General features: G+C 38.3%; 2 protein-coding genes across 2 annotated transcripts; both read right to left on the bottom strand.

Moving 5' to 3' along the window:
* Window positions 1–869: 869 nt before the first annotated feature.
* Window positions 870–9,083, bottom strand: vdac2 (voltage-dependent anion channel 2). Its single transcript, XM_039783245.1, has 9 exons — window positions 8,935–9,083; window positions 7,293–7,364; window positions 7,126–7,175; window positions 6,477–6,629; window positions 6,309–6,361; window positions 4,794–5,021; window positions 2,337–2,487; window positions 2,178–2,235; window positions 870–1,891 (listed from the first exon to the last, which is right to left on the bottom strand). Exons 2-9 carry the CDS (start codon window positions 7,357–7,359, stop codon window positions 1,800–1,802), a joined length of 852 nt encoding a protein of 283 aa, XP_039639179.1. The 5' UTR covers window positions 7,360–7,364; window positions 8,935–9,083; the 3' UTR covers window positions 870–1,799.
* A 2,857-nt stretch (window positions 9,084–11,940) lies between these two features.
* Window positions 11,941–20,486, bottom strand: LOC120548468. The gene is made up of 20 exons (XM_039784732.1): window positions 20,394–20,486; window positions 19,646–19,963; window positions 19,057–19,365; window positions 18,879–18,942; window positions 18,535–18,629; window positions 18,369–18,403; window positions 17,150–17,206; window positions 16,759–16,815; window positions 16,306–16,364; window positions 15,917–15,969; window positions 15,690–15,806; window positions 15,122–15,445; window positions 14,561–14,860; window positions 14,382–14,439; window positions 14,183–14,280; window positions 14,015–14,049; window positions 13,860–13,916; window positions 13,286–13,342; window positions 13,051–13,125; window positions 11,941–12,955 (listed from the first exon to the last, which is right to left on the bottom strand). Exons 1-20 carry the CDS (start codon window positions 20,437–20,439, stop codon window positions 12,893–12,895), a joined length of 2,277 nt encoding a protein of 758 aa, XP_039640666.1. The 5' UTR covers window positions 20,440–20,486; the 3' UTR covers window positions 11,941–12,892.
* Between the last annotated feature and the right edge of the window lie 13 nt (window positions 20,487–20,499).

The raw sequence follows: 20,499 nt of genomic DNA, 5'->3' as shown, positions 1-20,499 counted from the left end.
CATATCTCTTAAACTCGTGTTTAAACTTGTTTTGCTGCATTGTAAGAAAAGGTCTCAGAAAACAGCTTAAATTGAGGTGTCGAGTCAAACGTCCATTATAACAAACTGGATAGTTGGAATATACAGTACGATTAGCCATTTTAAAAAGCTTGCAGGATTTTTTTCACACATTTTCCTTTTGGTGTGTGCATAGATGTCAAAACAAAAACTTAAAAAATTTAAGAGCTAGAGAAAAGGTTTCTGCTTAAGGTATTTAAGCCTGTTTCACAGTTCCGCGGAGGCTCCACGCAGAGCTTTCGCCGTAGCCTACGCAAGTGGCCTGATGTTTATACTTGTGCGCTGGTGTGCGTCGAGCCGGCATGTACGTACGTACGTGTGTGTGTGTGTGTGTGTGTGTGTGAGAGAGAGAGAGATAGAGCGAGGGAGAAGTGAGAAAGTGACGGCGATTAGCTTTGGAGCGAGTACCGACTCTAGAGCCATAGTGAGAGAAACAAAGTGTCTCCCCTGTTCTTTCTGACCACGGTGGGAAATCTGTAGCAGGAAAAGTTAACCCTCTCAATGATTTAATGTTTATGGAGAAGGAGAACCAGGAAATGAGTCGGGGGAAATGCAACCCTATCAAGCCACGGCAGAGACCTGTCGCTGCGACGTGTAGTTACGTTTTTCGAGAGGTGCACATCAAGCTACGGCGTAGGGTCCGGCGTAGACTCTGAAGGGTCTGTGTCTACACCGGACCCTGCGCCATCAATTCTACGCACAACTATAAAACTGCCTTTACTGTATACAGGTCAGATTTTTTGGTAAACATAATTCTTGACTAATGCCTAGTTGAGTTGTGAGTAGCACTACAATATCACATGAAAAATGCATTTTTGGAGTTCAAAGACTTTATTGAAAATGCATACATACACATAAGGACCTCCAAGACTTCCGGCGGGCTTTGTCACTGCCCAGTACAGGGAAGCACTTTCCAAGAGTGCACAAGTGCAACTTTGAGTTACACCTCTTCCGGACAATGATAGTTTGGCATTACTGTGAACATTAATTATGTGCCGCCCCCCCCACCCCCACAGTAGTCGGTTAGTACAGAATGAACAAAAATGTATTCTGCTTGGTCAGCCAGGTGTACAGGTTTCTTTCAAATTTACAGACCCAACTTTAAATCAACCCATAAACTGCCCAGTTTAAGGGAAGGCCATGTGCATCTTTAACAGAACATCCCAAACCCTGATGGCCAACGCAAAACAAAAACATTACAGAGCTGTAGTTTGTCCTTGTGTGCATGAACAGGAAGGTTGCAGCATTTAAATAATAGCAGAAAAAGACTAGTGTACTTAACAAGGTTTGTAAATTAAAACTGTGTAGATGACAAAGGAATATCAGATGGTCATGATTGTATCATCAGAGAGAAGGTATGACAACACTCACCACACAAAACAGTAAACTGATGTTGACTGTCTGGGGATTATCACAAAGCCACGCACAGTTGGTGACAGGCAAAGGGACTGTATTGGATTTCATTGTTATGGCAGTGCTGGACAGAAACACTTACATGATTTATAAATAATAAGCCACCAACTGTCTCTTGAATAGATGCAACTACAAAGTAAAAAGCAACAAAAGGTAAAATATACATATGACTAAAGCACCAACTTGAAGCGGTACTCAACAAGTAAGAGTTTGTCGTCGTAGCCTTTGAACCAATCTTTCCGAGATATCCCCTTGCTGGTTTGAGTTGGACATACATTTAAGGCCAGATTCTTCTGATATTCCCTAGTCCCTTGCAGTATGTTGAAACCTTAGGCTTCCAGTTCCAAACCCAGACCTAGCTTGTGGCCTCCAGCGTTGATGTTCTTGCCATCAATCAGGCCAGACAGGGTGAGTTTCACACCTGCACAGGCAAAAAGGAACCAACATTAGCCATTACAAGTGCAAAATGACTTTTCTCAACGTGGATGGGACTTCTGAGTTGACAGGAAAAGGCTGGTAAGTGTTGCTATAACTTACTCTATTCTAGGTCAAGTCTTTCATAGTGCATTTGCTGAAAACTGAGGTGTTGTGTGCAAGAACTCCAGTGTGGAGCTTAAAAGTGTATACTAAAAATAAGAGGGATTCAACTATAGAACCTTTAACAAACATCCTTCAGCTGACCATGAACCTGTAGGAAACCACCTTACCTGGTCTAAGAGTCTGGGTGTACCCAACACCAACAAGGCTATTGTTGTTCACTTTAGCCTATGGAGGAAAAAGAAACAAAAAGTCAGTTGGGGACACTTTAGTCAATTTTTTTTTTGCCTCATGCACCCCATTCTGAAAGCCTCTGCTGCACTACTTACACTGACGGAGGCATCCTTGTCCAGCTGGTATTTGGCTGCAATACCAAAGCGTGTGCTGTTGCTGCCAGCGGTCCAGGCCAGGTTGACTGCAGTCTCCAGCGTGTCGCTCACCTTCTGGTAGATGGAGCCTCCAAACTCCGCACCATCATTGCTTTAAAGATCATAAGCATAGGAGAGATCATGCTACAGGAAATAGAATTTGGAATGTCTAACTAAAGAGGTCTTGGAATACGGTTTTCCCTGGGAACCACCATTTATGTGATTGACATAAATTAATTAGCCAAGCAGACCTAAGTCACACGTAGCACCCTGATAAATGCTTATCAAAATAAACCCCCTGGATGTTTTAAGAGAACCAAGGAGTTATGTCGTGCTATGAGCTACCTCGCGTGCATGCTAGAAATAGAACAGACGCCTATTTTTCACGCGACACGCAAATGTGTTGGAAGAGTTTCCAGGCAAAATATAATAGGAAAAGATGTTTATATGTCATTTAGACAGGAATACATATTAATAAATGACATGATGTTTTAAAGTCTCTAGGTTTTGATGCAGATACATAAAATGTAATTTAAAAAAATAAATCTAATATTGCACCCGTCAATACAGAACGAAGGATTCTATAGCCTATTTTGCCATCAATATTGCCGACGTTGTCTTTGCGATAATCAAATCAGTATATATTTAGGTTTAACATGGCATTTCATTTAGCAGCAGCACCGCATCAGATACGTTTCTGGTGTGTGAAAACAGAAAAATGCACGCAGCCGCCACGCAGCTGACACGCAACAGAAACGCCACGCTCGCACCATGCAGGCCTGCATGTAACCGGCCTAAGATAATCTAAATGATGAATTACAGCCATTATAACTATATGTATAACCAATGTTACGGTAACTCAGAAAAACAGTGTTTCCTCTAGAATTTTTTTGAGCGGGGGGGGGGGTGGGACGTGAATTTGACGTCAGTGTACGGGCTTATCTGCTAATGTTGGCTGCCGACAGTTAGGGCCGTTACAGAGTCAACGCATCGGTACGCATACGCAAGGCAACGCATCGCTACGCTTCGGCCGCCATTATGCGTCGATGCGTAGCCAAATGTGTCGTCCCAGTTTTTGATACGCGACGCGCCGATGCGCACAATACTATGCGTTGTCGGTGGGGGCGACACTGCACGTATTGTACATAAAAAATATTGAATCAACATAGCTGTGAAATTTCATCAAACATAGGACTACTAAGTCACATTTTTCGGTATGCATCAACGTTGTGTGTGTGTGTGTGTGTGTGTGTGTGTGTGTGTGTGTGTGTGTGTGTGTGTGTGTGTGTGTGTGTGTGTGTGTGTGTGTGTGTGTGTATAGTCTATGCTGTGTGCCCTCCTCAAGAGGCGAGAGAGAGACCCAAATGTATCTATATATTTTTAAAACCTGCTAAACCATGTTTAAGTGACCTTTTATCAATGTATTGGTCAGTGCTACCCAATCGTAGCATACTGTACTGGTGGGGAAATACGCCAGCATCTGATAAAAAGAAGTCAGCCAGCCAGCTGCTCCCTGACAAGAGCCACTCTCCGGGAGGGTCTGGCTCTGCCGACCGAACACCGTGGAGCACTCTGCTACCCCCTGTTGCGTGGGCGGTGTATTGCATTTCACGCATCGCCCGTGACGCTTGGGTCTACTTGCGTCCGCTGTTTAGACTATGAAAAGGAGCGCGTCGCTTGCGTTGCTTGTTTGCGTTGCTTGTTCGCGTTGCCTCTGTAACGGCCCTTACCTTGAAACCATCCAGCAAATAGACTGTACCGTAGGGTGATTTAACGTCACCGCTCATGTTACACACAGTTTAACCGATCTGACTGTCCAGACTGAGGTCGCATTTAAAAAAATAAAATCTGACCTGTAACGAATTTGGACAATATATGAAGTGGCTTAAATCAGAACTGGAAAAGATTGGATGCCATGTGACTTCGGCTGTTCACACGGTCATGAAAAAAAATGAGCCACACACAAAAAAAAAATAATAATAAAATAATCACTTTGGCCTGCAGTCTGAACGCAGCCTTAAGACAACATTTGTGCATTTTTCTCATTTGTTTCGCACTGACTCTTTTCTTCCGACTGTTAAAGCTCTGCATGTTGTATGGTTGTTGGGTTTGTGTGTCACCATAGCAACCCACGGATAACTGGATTTGATTGTATTAGATCTTTTGATAGTTTCATTTTCAGGGGCCTTCTTGTTTAGCATATCATTTAAAAAAAAAAAAAAAAAAAAAACTATAACCATGTTGGCAGTCAAATTCAGCCGAAGAATTTCAAAAACAATTCCTGAAGCACAATACATCACACCATTTATAGATTAGGGGGGAAAACAAATTCTAGATCAAGTTAAACAGAAGGTTTCATCCTGTTACAGAATGTGCAAAATAAAAATTCAAACCTCATGTGAAAGATATTCAACTTACACATTAGTGTGCAACTGGAAGTCTCCCGTCTTGTAGCCAATGGCAAAGTTGTTCTGGGTCATCTTGGATTTGGCAGTGTCGAAGCTCATCTGGTAACCTGCGAGCCAACCCTCATAACCGACAACAGCAGCTCCGTGGATGGTGGGGCCAGCAAAGTCAAAGTCAACATCGCAGCCCATGTTAACGAACTCGCGCTTGTAGGCGGTCTTAACTTTGCCACTCTTCTTGCTGTTGATGATAAACACAGCTTTGGTTAACCTGAAATCCAGTCAGTTTAGGCATAAAAAAAAAAGCTTTTCTTAGAGGGTCAGTTTACATTTCCTGCAATATGTTTTTACCTTTAAAAAGAGGGGGGAAAAAAGAGAAAAAAGGACATTTAAATTTACAAATCAATAGCAATAATCTTCTTGCATAATGAGTTACCATAACAACACATGCCAAGTGCTCCAAACTATGATACAAAGTACATCAACTTGCAATCCAGTCAGTGTGAGACAACATATACATTTTGGTTTTTGTATATGGTCTAAAGCTGGGCAGAAAGTGTGCATTTTTATCCATCTTGTACATTGTGTTAACTAGTCTTTTTGGACAGTACAACTGCTCAAACCGCAAGACAGCCGACCAAAATTTCTGACATGACAGAAATCCATCCCATCATTCAAGAGCCAGATCGTTCAGGCAAATGAATTGCCCATCACTTTGTAGGAAATTTACCATGGCCGATTTTGATATCTCTTGCTCATGTTCCCCGTTATGATAGGTTTGAAGATGGAACATACAAAATGTTATGTAAATGCTGCTTCATTTTATTATTTTTTTTTTTTATGTGGTGAAACCTTTATTTAAAAAAGAAAAAAAAAGGGGGGGGAATGAACAAATCTTGTGGCACCCGTCCTCAAAGCACCCCAGGGTGTTGTGAAACCCACTTTTGGAAACAACTGCCATAGATTCGTGATCCTTAGTGATCATTCTAAACATATGCCCTCAGCTCAAGTAGCAATACGAGATTGGGAAATATTTTTCTTACAAAAAAAGGGCACATAGCTGAAACACCTTAAAAAAAATTATCAGACACTTCAACTATTTCACCAGCTTTGCTTTAGAATTTTTGAGTCATTGCTGACCAGTCCGGTTTGCCAGACACTGCCAAAGTGCAGATGTTTACTTCCTAGGCTGAGCATTACACTGTAGCCTTAAATATACTTGTCTCAATGTAGCCACATAACTCAACTTTATCAACCTTCCCACACTAAATATGAAAAAGGACAGGCGTCCTCTGGGCCATGTACCATATTCCTCATGTGATTTCCACCCCCAACACACACACACACACGTTCCATATTGGGACTGGGGTCACATGGCCAGCAACTACACTTGTCAGAAGCATGTACGGCACAGATCAGGTTGCCAAAATGACTCATGTAGAGAAGCAAAGGCAGAGTTCAAGTAAAATTCACATGAAACTCATAACTTTTTCATCAATTAATTAGTTCAGTTTAACCATTATCTTACCCAGTGTTTGGTGAGAAGGTTGTGTCAAATGTCAATTTCAGTCCTTTGGCAATCTGTGAGAAAATGGAAAACGCATACCATTTGACATTAAAATAAATGAATGTTGCCCTGTCATGACATTTACTTTTGACACGATAACCAGGTGTAGAAAATTAATAATTTCCTAACCTGATCTTCAACAGTGATTTCTGTTCCCAAGGTGTTGTCAGTATTCCACTTCTCAGTGAAGGTCAGGCCGTATTCTGACCTCTTGTATTTAGTTTCCAGACTGCCTGCAACTTTGCTGGTATCAGTGTTTGAGGAACCAGCCGTTTTGAATTCCTGCAAGGGACAATTTTTAGAAAAAGACAATCACAAGAAATTCTTAAAGACAAGTTACACTGAATTAAATAATTAATATAAACTCTGGCGGTCAGGCATTCTTTTTCTAATCTTAAAAGCCAAAAAAAATCTTATCACTAGTTAAAAACAAAAAAGATAAATGGTGTGTAATCTAGAGAGCTAAAACAACTGGTCATTTTGATAAAAAACGATTCAGCAATTTGGATGTTCAATCATTACATGAAGAACTTGTAATCTAGACAGATGAATGTTATAATTAAGACTGGCACATTTACTGTGGTTGGACTTCATTGTTCTGGGTGGCGGCAATAAAGCCTTTCTAAAACCAAGCAAGTGTCATAAGCATAAATTGCTGTAAACCTAACTTTCATGTTGCAAAATCTGCATTATCCTATGCATCTTTGATGTGCTGTCACATTAGATACTATGAAGTATGTTCTAGTTTTTTATTATTCTGATAAATAGATGACCTTACCACTCCACTGGCTGACTTCGTCTTGACATCGAGCTTCACCAAGCCAAATCCTGAAGAAAACAATATATTTTTATTTTTTTTAATAATTTCAAGCTTGTCTACAATATCAACTAGACTCTGCATTTTAATAGAACAGTCCCACTTGGTCAAACTGTAAGAAACCATACCATAGCCTTTGTTAAAGATGTCCTTGGCAGATTTGCCCAGGTCAGCATAGCAGGGAGGCACAGCCATTGTATCTGTAGATAGAAGGAAAAAACAATGCTCAAACTATTCTTCTGACCTAAAGTACATTTCCACCAGCTTGTGTCCAGTTAAAAAGAAACCCAAAATGTAATGATGGAAACTAATTTTTTTTTTATTATTATTTTACAGAATTCCACAATGAAATAACCAATTAACCTCCACTGTGCATTAAGACATTATGTGACATATGCATAATGCTGATTTTACAGCTGCAAATGCAAGGTCCATAAGGGAAACTGTTAAGTAGCAAGTGTCTTTGTATGACAGGGACAATATTTGGACTTCAAGGCAGGACTTGCTGTCTCTCAATTGTACCGCTCATGGACACACACATGTACCGTAAGGTTACAGTATACAAAAGCCATGGACCTATGAATGCACTGTGAGAATAATTTGTGCACAAATATTTTGAACAATGTTTTTTAGGCTTAAGATTTATGTAAAAATACTGGCTGGTATAGAAGATGCATTATTATTGAAGCCAAAGAAAATAAGCCTGGTTCACATGAGGATGCCAATGGACCTTTTTCACAGTAGACATTTTTGACTTGTCATAGTAGGAAAAGCACAGCTGAAATTGATAATCTTAACGATGGCTCAATTCCATCAAGTGTCCCAGGAAGCCATTTCAGTGAGTCAGCATGCACAATACCAGGGCCTCTCCTAAGTGGAATGCAGCCATCATTAATGGTTTGGAATACACCTGTGCTTTTCCTACTATGACATATCAACATGACAGCCGTGAAAAAGATCTATTCAGCTGTTCTTCCGGTGGTTGCTACACCTGTTGAGGGGAAAGCTAGTGACAAGATGCATCTAGGCCTTCCTTGCCGCACATACTAACCTGCAACATTTGGGTCAGCTCATAATGTAACACTTTACTGTACATTCAAAACCTCTAAAATGGGATACGTTTCATGTTACCAAGTTGAGGGTGCAAGTGCTGATATGTATATATGTATATACACTTCCACGATCTTGGTTTTACTTTAAATTAAACACCTTTGGCACAGTGGCAGCATACCAGTGCTGCAGGTAGTCATAGCCATACATGACAGCCGATGGGCAAGGTTACTGAGCAAGAGGAGCCATTTTGCCGCACTGGAGTGCCTAGTTCAGGCCTGGCTCTTATAAGGTACTCCTTCACGTAAATTGGCAGACATAGCAAGCGTGGCAAGGCACATACCGGTGCCAATTAGCGAGGAGAGTGAATAAACCAGTTCACACGCATTATCAGCTAACGTTACCTCACTACTGCTAACTAGGCCGTAGGAAAGTTAACTAAGTGATCACAAACGTTTAAGTAATAAGTTGTGAATATTTTCTTTGAGTAAGTCTGCAGAACAGCCGCCGTTATATCAGCAGCATGTAACGTTTAATTCAAAGCACACCTCTCCTGCTTTAACTTGACATGTGTCCAACGCATGCCAAGTGCAGCTAGCTTAGCTAGCTAACTTTGTTAGCTTGCAAAGTACCGGTGTGTGTTAAAACACCCCTTAACACTACTTCTCGCTTGTTATGGAGATGAATAATAGTGTCAGGCGGAATAAATAGCTCTCTTACCAGTAGCGGATGGTGCTAACGGTAAACTAAAGTGACTTTATTAGAGATGTTCCTAACACCGCACGGCCAAGGCAGGCGTCACCGGTAGAAGGGCGAGCTGAAGGAGACTGCACTGCAATAAAATCTAGACCTATCAAATCCAGCCTCAGGACCCGGAACGGTCACATATGTGCCTGAGTAAAAAAGGTTTCCCGTCAGCGATATTCAAATGCCTAACCCCAACCAATCGAGCTGCTTCGTAGGGCGGGTCTTGGCGTGGCCAAAGTGGCCATAGTGGGATTCGTAATTTTGCTTCCCGTCACGGCATGGTTGCGTCCATAGTTTTATCTTTTTTTTAATTTATTTTTTATTGTGTAGGCCTATTTGATATAGCCTAAGCCATGTTTTTTGGTGTTGACCCCTGGCTCTAAATGGTATCTATCATATATATATCATATATATATATATATATATATATATATATATATATGATATAATGACAATAAAATATAATGACAATAAAAATATATATTTTAAAAAAATATATATTTTTATTGTCATTATTTATATTCTATATTCATGTTTTTGTCTATGCACCAAAGGAAATTCCTTGTGCCCGGCAATGAACCGGATTGAGGATAAAAACTGTGACAATAGCTGAGCCACCTCAGTGTTCGAATTATCTTTTTGTCTTTAAGGGGGTCTATCTCATAAAAAAGTTGGCACACCCCGCACCTAACAATGCTATACAATTAAATAACCTAGGCGCGAGTGGCGCTTTTGCGCAGTATGCGCACAGCAGAGATGTTCACAAGTCATTTTTTGGAAGTCCAAGTCGAGTCTCAAGTCTTTGAGGGGCAAGTTCAAATCAAGTCTCAAGTCTCTGGCCATCTGATCTGTCCCATAAATCGTATGAATTAAAAGCATGTCCAGACAGTACAGCATTAACATCAGTTGTAGGATAACTTTATGGGGTCTATTTAACACATCCCTCTAGCCCTCGGACCTGGTGAAATAATAACCTAAGTCTGTCACATATGGATACAACTATAAAGATACAATGTGCCTGTTCCCAGCATTAGCGCAACACTTTGCGATGGTTAGCTTGTTTCCTGTGATGATATATGCTAAATGTAACGTCTCTTTCATTCAAAAAAATGTCTAATGTCGAAGTGGAAGTCAAGAGAATAGTGGCAGCGCCACACCAGTTAGGCTACAGATCAACATGCATCTCAGTGTCAGTCCAAATTACGCACGATAAGTAGTTTGAAGTCACTGATGTAATGCCATTTATTTATTTTGTAAGTGTTAGTAGGCTCAGTGAAACGGAGTCCAGCGCGAGGGAGACCCGACTCAGAGGAGGAGAGGTTAGAGGTTAGCGTCTCCACGGAAAGGGACAGTGCCCACGGATTCGCTGCGCCACGCATGGATGAAATAGTAAATAGGACTAGGTACAGTAACATAAATATGTGCCGAATTAAGACCCAGTGTTTGGTGGACCGGGGTACACCCTTTTTGTCAATGGGTACACCTTGTACACTTAATAGCCTCAAATCATCCACGGGATCAATTACGCATCACATGAGTTTTCCCACCCGACACAGCGTTTGTTCCTGGGGAGATGGATCCGTGCGTCCCGCCTCCTGTGCGCCATGGATGTCTGAGGCTCAGCTACTGCTACAGGCAGATTATATCTTTATAGTTATAACTATAAAGATATAACTGCCTCTTCCCAGCATTAGCACAGCACTTTGCGACGATGGTTGTTACCTATGACGATATATGCTAAATGTAACGTCTCTTTTACATTAGCGTGTGACTGACCTATTTAGGTGCGTTTTGAGATGCCTGATGAAGTCCGACGTTGTTGATCCGGCATCATTTATCTTGGTGCCACATACCTTGCATGTAGCTGTTGGTGTTGGCTTACTTCCACTGTTTACGAAGTTATTGAAAACAAAACTAATGACAAAAGGCACAACTCTGGGAGGACTTATTTTTTGTTTTTTGGTTGTAAAACCGAAACTTGTCAGGGCCGAAAATGAATTCGGCGCAGGTGACCTTTTTCTCGGTGGCATAACTGACAGTGATATTTATATGTATTGGTATTTACCTCAAAAGCACATTAAGCTAAAAGCAAGGTCACTTCTTCGGACTTCCGAGAGCTGTGAAATCGATCGTATGCGGTTTGCTCACGTAGCCTGGTGGTGTGGTGGTGAAGTGCAGTCATGCTGCGTTCATGAGCGTAGGGTAGGCTCAGGTCTACGTACGTAGTAGCCTGTATTTTAATTTAACGTCTTTAATGGTAAGAGATCGCACAGGGATGGATAATGAGCGTTGATTAAGATTAAATTACAATGCCACATATGGCAGACACTTTCAGATATGAGAGACCCCCTCAGATTTTTGACTTTGGTGCTTTCATGGGAGCCAGTCCTCACTCTATGGGAGCTCGGCTCCCTCTGGTTCCCACGTAATTCGAACACTGAGCCACCTATTCAATAATTTGTTTTTTGTGGTAATAGTTTAATGCACAAAATAATAAGTGCATTTATTTAACATACCTAACAGTAGATTTCTCTTTAAATAGCTTTAATGTGTTATGCTACTACTACTGAGTACTACTAGTGTAAGCTTGCTGAAGAAAAACATAGCTTCAAAGTAGCTTCCCCAGTAGACCCAAAATTTCAAAAATAAAAGAGCATCCAAGGATACTGACATGTGGCAGTAACCAATTTCAAAATTGATGTAGTGTAAACAAAATGTAGTCCTCTCACCAGTAGTTATGAAAATAAGGTTTTATCAACATCACCACCCTTTTCATAACTATACAATGCACTGATAATAAATGAAGAGTTCATTTGCAAAAACAGATACAAGCCATTCCCAAAACCAATAAACTAACACTGTGAGTGCAAAATAAAAAATAAAAAGATATCAAAATAGATAAAACTAACTTTTTGCAAATAACCCCTTCAGATATTTGCAACTTCACGAACCAAGTGGAATAAAATGATTTTGTACTTCTCGATGCAAATTTATCTTTATTCAGTTACATGACTTTTAATGACTTTCAATGACTTATTCACCAAACAACTTATTCACCAAACATGCAATATCATTTTTTTTTTTTAATGAAAAGAGCCTATATGGTATTTACAGAAAAAGCAAACCTAAAACACGTGGCTAATAGGCTATACAGTATGATTTTATAAACATCCTGAAAATAGGTAGGAAAATGAGAGGAAAATCAGGATCTTATTGTGAATTTATGCCTAATAAGTGAGAGCAGTAAACCCAAGTATACATGTAGTAGGCTATTGGATATACGCCTAAAGACTTGTCAAAGCCCTGTTGTAAAAATTGTTAAAATTAAAATGAGGAAGGAAGAGCAAATCATTTATGCAAGCAAGCAAAAAGGATGCCAGTTTGGAAGAAAAAATAAGTGACAATTAAAGGGCACTATTTTGACTTGGTGAGACACCAACAAAATGGTCTGCAGAAAATACTGAACTTCTGGGTTAAGGTATCTTAATATTTCCCCTTTGTCTGTTGCTTTAACCACATAACTTCATATTCCTTCCATATCACTCTCCTTATGTAATTGAGCTGCATTATATAGCGCTTTTCTAATCTTAACGACTACTCAAAGCGGTTTACACACAACCGGTACCATTCACATACACATTCATACACTGGTGGCTGAGGCTTTCATACAAGGTGCCACCTGCTCATCAGATAAACATTCATGCACATTCAAACACCAATTGGCAGTATCGGCAGTAATTTGGGGTCTTGCCAATGACACTTCAATCTGTAAACCTTATTAGACCCTATGTAAACCCTTTTAAATAAAAAAAAGATAAGTAAAATTTAAATAAATAAGTTACTTTAAAACCAAAGAACAGATGACACATTGCAGCAGTGTCATCTAAAAGAGTCCAGTGATAGACGGATGGATAAGATGTAGGGGTAACATTTACAGATTTTGCTGATGCTGAGCCACTCTGCTATGTGTTAAATCCTCATCTTTTGCTTCAACCTGTTGCACAACAAAAGAAAATGACAATTAGGAAGAATGATCAAAGATTTACCACACTAAGAGTCCACCACCACATTGGATTTCCTAAAATTTACCATTTTTGGAATTTGTTGTCGTACAATAACCACAGAGCTGTACATCACATCCACATCACTCTTAGCATCTAACCTCTGGATAAGAAAGAAGAGACAAATATTATCAATTTGTTTTGCTTCATTCAATTCCAAATGTGTATGATGAAATAATAAATGCTGTTGGAGTGTACTTATGTGTCTTTTTGTGTACTTCTATTGTGTAATACAAGTTGTAGTTTTACTGGTTTAGGGCTACCTCGTCTGAAGTTTTTCCCATATGCCTAACATTGCTGTTTGTTACTTCCTCTTCAGCCTGATCAGGAAGCAAACCAAATGTTAGTCAAATAAAAGCATACACCATTTTATTAGACTAGATTAGGTTACATCAACATGACACCCTTTGTTAAAATAGTAAGTATGAACCATTTCATAATAATTGTAATAATAATAAATAATAGATTTTATATAGCGCTTTTAAAAGGAAATCAAAGGCAGTAAAAGCCATACAAATATGCAACAACACAACTACAACAATGACAATTAATTACAAGATTACAAAGTGGATTTGGATAGGTGGATTTTGAGTGCAGTTTTGAATGCTTGAGGGAGAGAGTTCCAGAGGGAGGGGGCAGCGATGGAGGCCTGTCCCCCAAGGTCCAGTGCCTGGAGATATAGTAAACCTTTTTCAGGTGCACATGAGAGGAATTACCATACAAGTTTACTAGTACAATAGTCCAAAGAAAATATGAATAATAATGGGGAGGGTCTTGGTTAAAAAAAAGAAAAGAAATAGATGATTCAGCTGCAATCATTTTCATACATTTTCTTACCTGGCTTGAAGTTTTTTTCTTTTTCTTCACAGTACTGTACGTCACTTCCTCTTTAGCCTGTGTTGAAGGAGCACAGAACAGAACATATTCCTGTATTTGTGATCACAGAGTTGCTCAATTCAGTTACTATCCATCAGTGCTTACTCATATCTTACCGTTGTTGTAGCGGATATATCTGCTCTGGTCTGTTCTAAAAGTGAAGCAATGACAACGTGACTATCAATGCTCATGACAATAATGTACAATAATCTACATTTATAGTAAGCATATTTAAGAATTACAAATACATTTGGTATGAACTGGATTCATCAGCATTTACTTACTGTGTCTTTTAACCATAAACCAGATGAGCAAGGTCACCATTACAATGAAGATCAGCAAACTCAAAGGGATGATGAAGTGCTTTAGATCAACGAAAGCACTGCAGGATACATTTTAAGCACACAATGCAAATAAAATAAACATACTTGTTTATTAAACAGTTCACCAATGTAGTTGCATGCAAAAGTGAAAGCTTCTGACCTGACAGGCTCAGGAGTGAGTGATAAGGTTGTTAAATGGCTTGTTGTTGCAAGGGTGGCTTTAATGCAAAACAAGACAATGATATGTAGAGTAAAATGACAATATTTATTCCTAATATCTCTTCTGTGTTAAATCAAATAATTTACATACAGCTGTACTTTTAAAATTGTAGTACTTACTAGTGGTAGGTCTCTCTGTAACATTTACATGCACTGGCATCTGTAAGTCTCCTTTGGCACACCAATACCAGCCGCTGCTCTCTGTCCTCAGTCCACTCATAGTCACATTAAAAACACTGGGGGCCCCTTCACTGATGGTCACATTTGTTCCCTCTATTGATCCAGACGACTTCGTCACACAGGAGCTGCCCAGCCTGCACCACTTCGTTTCTCCAGTGTTAGTATAGGAACAATTGATGCTTATATTATCTCCATTAAATCCTGTTAACTTCTGATACTTCACATAGAGACTGGGTATACCTTAATGGAGAACAGCATTCAAAGAAAATGTGTGAGTAGCCTAATTGGTACATGCTGGTGATGTTTTATATATGACTTGCATATCATTACATCTGGTACATAATGATGAAGTGAGAACGATAAAGTAATTGTAGTATCAAAATAATTAGTCTCTGTCATAAAACTGATGAGCACCGCTCAGTGTTAAAATTTCATAAAGGACTTACAATGTGTATAAAGATAATAAATAATAATAAATAAAGATGCTTTAAGGTCTCTTACCTCTGGTGACAGACAGGTAAATATACTTATTGACATCGTCCCCTTTATTAATCTCCACAGCACACCAATAATAACCAGCGTTCTCATGTGTCAGATCTTTTATAGTTACTGTGAAGATTCTTCGGCTTTTGTCATCAGAGATTAAAAACTGTCCTGAACTACTTGGTTGACTTGTTTTAACTAAATATGAGCAGAATGACCAATAATATCCTTTACATAAGTATTTCACATGGTTTATGTACTTTGAGTCATAAAGACATGGGATGGAAATTGAGCTTCCAGCATTCACTGACACTTTACTGACTGTAGTTATGCTGTGAATTCCTGCAACAAAAACAATTAAAAAGGTTATATTCATATACAATAATCTTCCTTCATATGACCTGCCTATTGTTTATATTACTGTCGCTATTGTTTTACATATTAGGCCATCACAGTCTTCAAAATGTATAAAATACAAAACTGAAGGATATTGTCTAACTGTCAGTTATCATTATCATCATCTTTTGACATAACTATTAGAAGCAAACAATACATACACAGTTATAAAATGATTCCTGTTCCTGACCTGTGAGTCCAGTGAGGAGGAGAAGAAAGTTGAGATGAACAGCCATGTTGGTGATCGAGCAGACAAAACCACATGAACCAGTGCAATGCAAGACTGATCTTCTTCTTCCTAATTTTGCTAATTATGCACTGTAAGGAAGTTGCCTTACATTGGTTAGTTAGATTATGTATGTACTGTAAGTATCTATGGAGCAAGAGCGTACTTCCCCAATATAGTTTACTGGAGACTCGGTGTAAGTCGCCCATTTCCAAAGAAAAGATCAGCACTCCAGGTGTATGGACTGAATTGTGTTTATTTATTTAAAACATGGCAGTCATAACATTGTCAATACGATCATAATTTATTTTACTTAACTAAGTTAAATAACGAAAATATCATGTACACAGACTTACTACTTATTTGTTTCTCGTGATGGTTTCAGATCACTTTTGTTGCAAATGAAATTAGACAGGCATAGACTGGAAATGTTTTGCAACTATGCAGTGAAGGGTTAGAAAAAAAGCTCTAACAGCTACAAATGAAAAAAGAGAAGGAAGAAATGACTGCACAACCAAATGATAACAGCAGACAACACCTTGCAACACTGTAGTCCAAAGAAAACCAGTCAAACATTTACATTTTTTGGTGGTGCTGAGCCAATGTGCTGTATGTAACATCCTTATCCTCTGCTTCAACCTGTTAGCGACCAGAAGCAAATATTTCAATTAGGATGGAAGAGCAAGGTTCAAATAGTTGGAATCTGAGAAAGAATACATTAGAAAATTTTAAACAAAATGATTTGAAATGACTGAAATACAAGTAGCGAGAAACAATATGTCTTTTAATATTTACTCTTTTTACAGTTTATTGCTTTATTGTAATCACAGGGCTGTTTTTTGTGTTCATTAGCTCCACATCACTTTCAGATCTCTGGGTAAGGGAGAGATATTAAACAGAGAACATGTTCCATTTTTGATTTTTTTCAAAGTGTTTTATTCAGCTGCACTAACGAAATAAGACGTTTGTTTTAAGTGTCTGTCTTTTAGTGTATTGTTTACATAAATTATGTTTTTTTTTGTGTTAGGGTTACCTGGGGTGATGTTTTTCTCATGTTCCCAACATTACAGTATGTTTCCTCCTCTTCAGCCTGTGTTAAAGGGGCAAAGAAAATGTAATTTACAGAAAGACAGAGTTTAATTAGATTAAAATTTCCACCTATGTTAAATAGTTACATTTTCATATAAAATACTTTCCTTTAAAGGCAAACATTACATTGACTTCTGATAATAATTACTGTATTCTCTTGATAAAAATCCACAAGAACAATATAGCAAATTAAGATGTATTTAATCTAATAGAAATATTCAAAATCCATCTGTAATAGTCCTGCAGCTTATACACTTCTGCAAAGGGACTATGTATTAACTGATTTATTTATTTATTTCTTTTACACCTGATTTCTAGGTGCAGTTATGGGTTACCTGGCTTGAAGTTTTTGTCTTGTGTTTAACAATACTGTATGTTACTTCCTCTTCAGCCTGTGTTGAAGGATAAAAAGCATATTAAAAAATATTAATAAAAGAGATATAAAAAAAAATGAATTACCATGTATGCAATAATAGTCAACATATTCAAACACATACAAACACTTCCTAATAAAACACAGTAAAGTACAACACTACCACAACCATTCACAAGTCATTTCTTCACCAATTTTCAGTACTAGTTTGTTTAGGCTAAAATGAATTGGATACATTTTAACCCAGAAGCAGTGTGCTGACGTTTGACCAAAATGCTCATTCTCTGTCTTGACTAAAACCTGACTAAAAAGGTCAAGTATTTTTGTTGATCAAAACTAGAATAAAAATAAGGATAGAGTTGACTAAATAACTAAAACAGCTGACAAAAGGAATTTGGTCAGAAACCAAACCAAAGTATTAGACAAATTGAAATGGTGACCTGATGCTGCTAGATAAAAAGTTGAGGGATCAAAAATGTTATTACAATTAATCCATAAAAGTCAATACCACATTTCATGGCTATCTACCCAACATTTGTTCAATTCAATTCAATTCAAATAACTTTATTTGTCCCCGAGGGACAATTAAGAGGCACAAAGAGCAGCACAAAGGACAGTTCACGGACAAGATACAAATACGAACAGATAAGATAAGAATAAATAAATAAATAATACATGATAATGCATTTCGTAATGCCTTCTAAAGTGCAATTAAGAAACCACAATTAAAGGGTGCTGTGAAGCTTGAGGCATTTCACTTCCTGAACCAAAATGTCAACCTCATGGTGGAACTAGATGATCACCAAAGTCATTAGGATGCATAGTCTAGGAACCATGAATGTCTGTACACAATTCAATGGCTCCCAATCTAGCAGATGTTGAGTTATTTTAATTGATAATTTGACGGCACTAAAAAGTCAGGGGATCACCAAAGTCATCCAAAGTCTTTTTCTAGGCACTATCTTTACCAATTTTTAAGGCAATACATTCAATAGCTTTCAAGATATTTTACTAAAAACCCAAAAAGATGCTGGAACAATTTTACACTGTACAATTAACTTTTACAAACTTTTGGTTTCAATAAAGTAAATGACCAAGATTGCACCTTTTCCTCCATGTTCTGTCGCTCTGTATAACCGTCTTTCTAAAGAAATATATTGGGAAATGTATCCATATTTTACCGTTGTCGTGGCTGATGATTCTGCTTTGGTCTGTTCTAAAAGTTAAATAATGAAAACATCAATGCAATGACAATGAACAATAATCTAAACTTAAAGTGAAAATATTTAAGAATTACAAACATATTTGGCATCAATTAAATTGACCAAACTTCAGACTTTGACTTACTGTGTCTTCTCAACATAAACCAGATCAACAAGGCCACCATTATAGAGATCAGCAAACTCAGACTGATGATGAGGCTCTTTAGGTGAGTATAAGCACTGCAGCATACATTTTGAGCACACAATACAAATAAGTTAAGATAAATAGCCTGTTCTTGTACAGACAATGCTAAAATATGATGTAAAATCTATTAATCTTTTAGCAAAATTTTCATTATAACTAATCCATCTTATTTTCATCAGTCTAAGTTATAAAATATGTCTTTAAAATGATGTACTGTATAAAGGACTGACTTACAATGACTAAATTAAATAATTAAATAAATGCATGCAAAGGCAAAGACTGACCTCTGCCGTCCGTCTCCAAGGATGTGATTAGGATTGGTTAAACGTCTTGTTGTTCCAATTGTGGCTATAATTCGAAACAGGACAGTGAATAATAAAGTACTGTAATATGGCAGTAATACCACCAAAACGTTTCCAAATGGTTGTACTTGACATACATTTATAACTTACAATCACTTACTAGTACTTATAGTGGTAGGTCTCTCTGAAACAGTTACATGCACTGGCATCTGTAAGTCTCCTTTGGCACACCAATACCAGCCGCTGCTCTCTGTCCTCAGTCCACTCATAGTCACAGTAAAAACACTGGGGGCCCCTTCACTGATGGTCACATTTGTTCCATCTATTGATCCAGACCACCCCGTCACACAGGATCTGCCCAGCCTGCACCACTTCGTTTCTCCAGTGTTAATATAGGAACAATTGATGCTTATATTATCTCCATTCAAACTTGTAACCTCCTGATGATCCACATAGAGATGTGGTGTATCTTAATGAAAAAACAAATGTAATAGGACATTGTAGGTAGCTTAATAACTTGTAGATATGGTGATGCTTCAAATATGTTTTGCATTCGTACAGTGGTTACATCGGGTAGATAAATAATCCCTTTTGATTTAACATGTAGGCTACTCTTACTTTTGACTGAAGAAGTACATAAGAAAATAATCACTCTTTGTCGCAAAAATTAAAAACCTGCTTGGTGTTTTTCCAAACAAATTCTTAAATTGGATTTGAAATGTGCATAAATATGCTTTAAGGGCTCTTACCTTTGGTGACAGACAGGTGAAAATACTCTTTGACATCTGCCCCTCCATTAATCTCCACAGCACACCAATAATGAGTATCCTCATCTGCCAGTTCTTTTATAGTCACTGTGAAGATTCTTCGGGTGTTGTCGTCAGAGATTGAAAATCTTCCTGAATTTTGTTGGTTTGTTTTGACTATATAGGAGCAGGAGCTCCAATAATATCCTTTACACAAGTATTTCACATGGTTTATGTACTTTGAGTCATAAAGACATGGGATAGAAATTGAGCTTCCAGCCTTCGCTGACACTTTACTGACTGTAGTTATGCTGTGAATTCCTGCAACAAGAACAATTAAAAAGGTTATATTCATATACAATAATCTTCCTTCATATGACCTGCCTATTGTTATATTGTGTGTGTGTGTGTGTATATATATATATATACACACACACTCTACTGGTCAAAAGTTTTAGAACACCCCAATGTGAAATACATGAACCAGTATTTCACATGGTTCATGTATTGTAAGCCATAGAGACATGGGATAGAGATTGAACTTCCAGCCTTCACTGACTGTAGTTATGCTGTAAATTCCTGCAACAAGAGCAAATACAACATTTGTCTGCATATATAGCTACCAGTATTCCTCTTACACGTCTCGACATTAGATATAATTTGAAGACAATTTAAAAATCACAGAATTTACATTACCAGCTCAAGCATAAGACTAAACATCTGTACATGTACAATGACCCCTGTGACTGACCTGTGAATCCGGTGAGGATGAGAAGAACTCTGAGATGAACAGCCATGTTGGTAAGTGAGCAAAATCAGACAAAACCACCTGGCAAACTAATTTTGTATTTCCTGGT

This window comes from Perca fluviatilis, chromosome 19 (assembly GCF_010015445.1).
Source record: "Perca fluviatilis chromosome 19, GENO_Pfluv_1.0, whole genome shotgun sequence".
Taxonomy (NCBI): Eukaryota; Metazoa; Chordata; class Actinopteri; order Perciformes; family Percidae; genus Perca; species Perca fluviatilis.
This window is presented reverse-complemented; position numbering and strand designations above follow the sequence as displayed.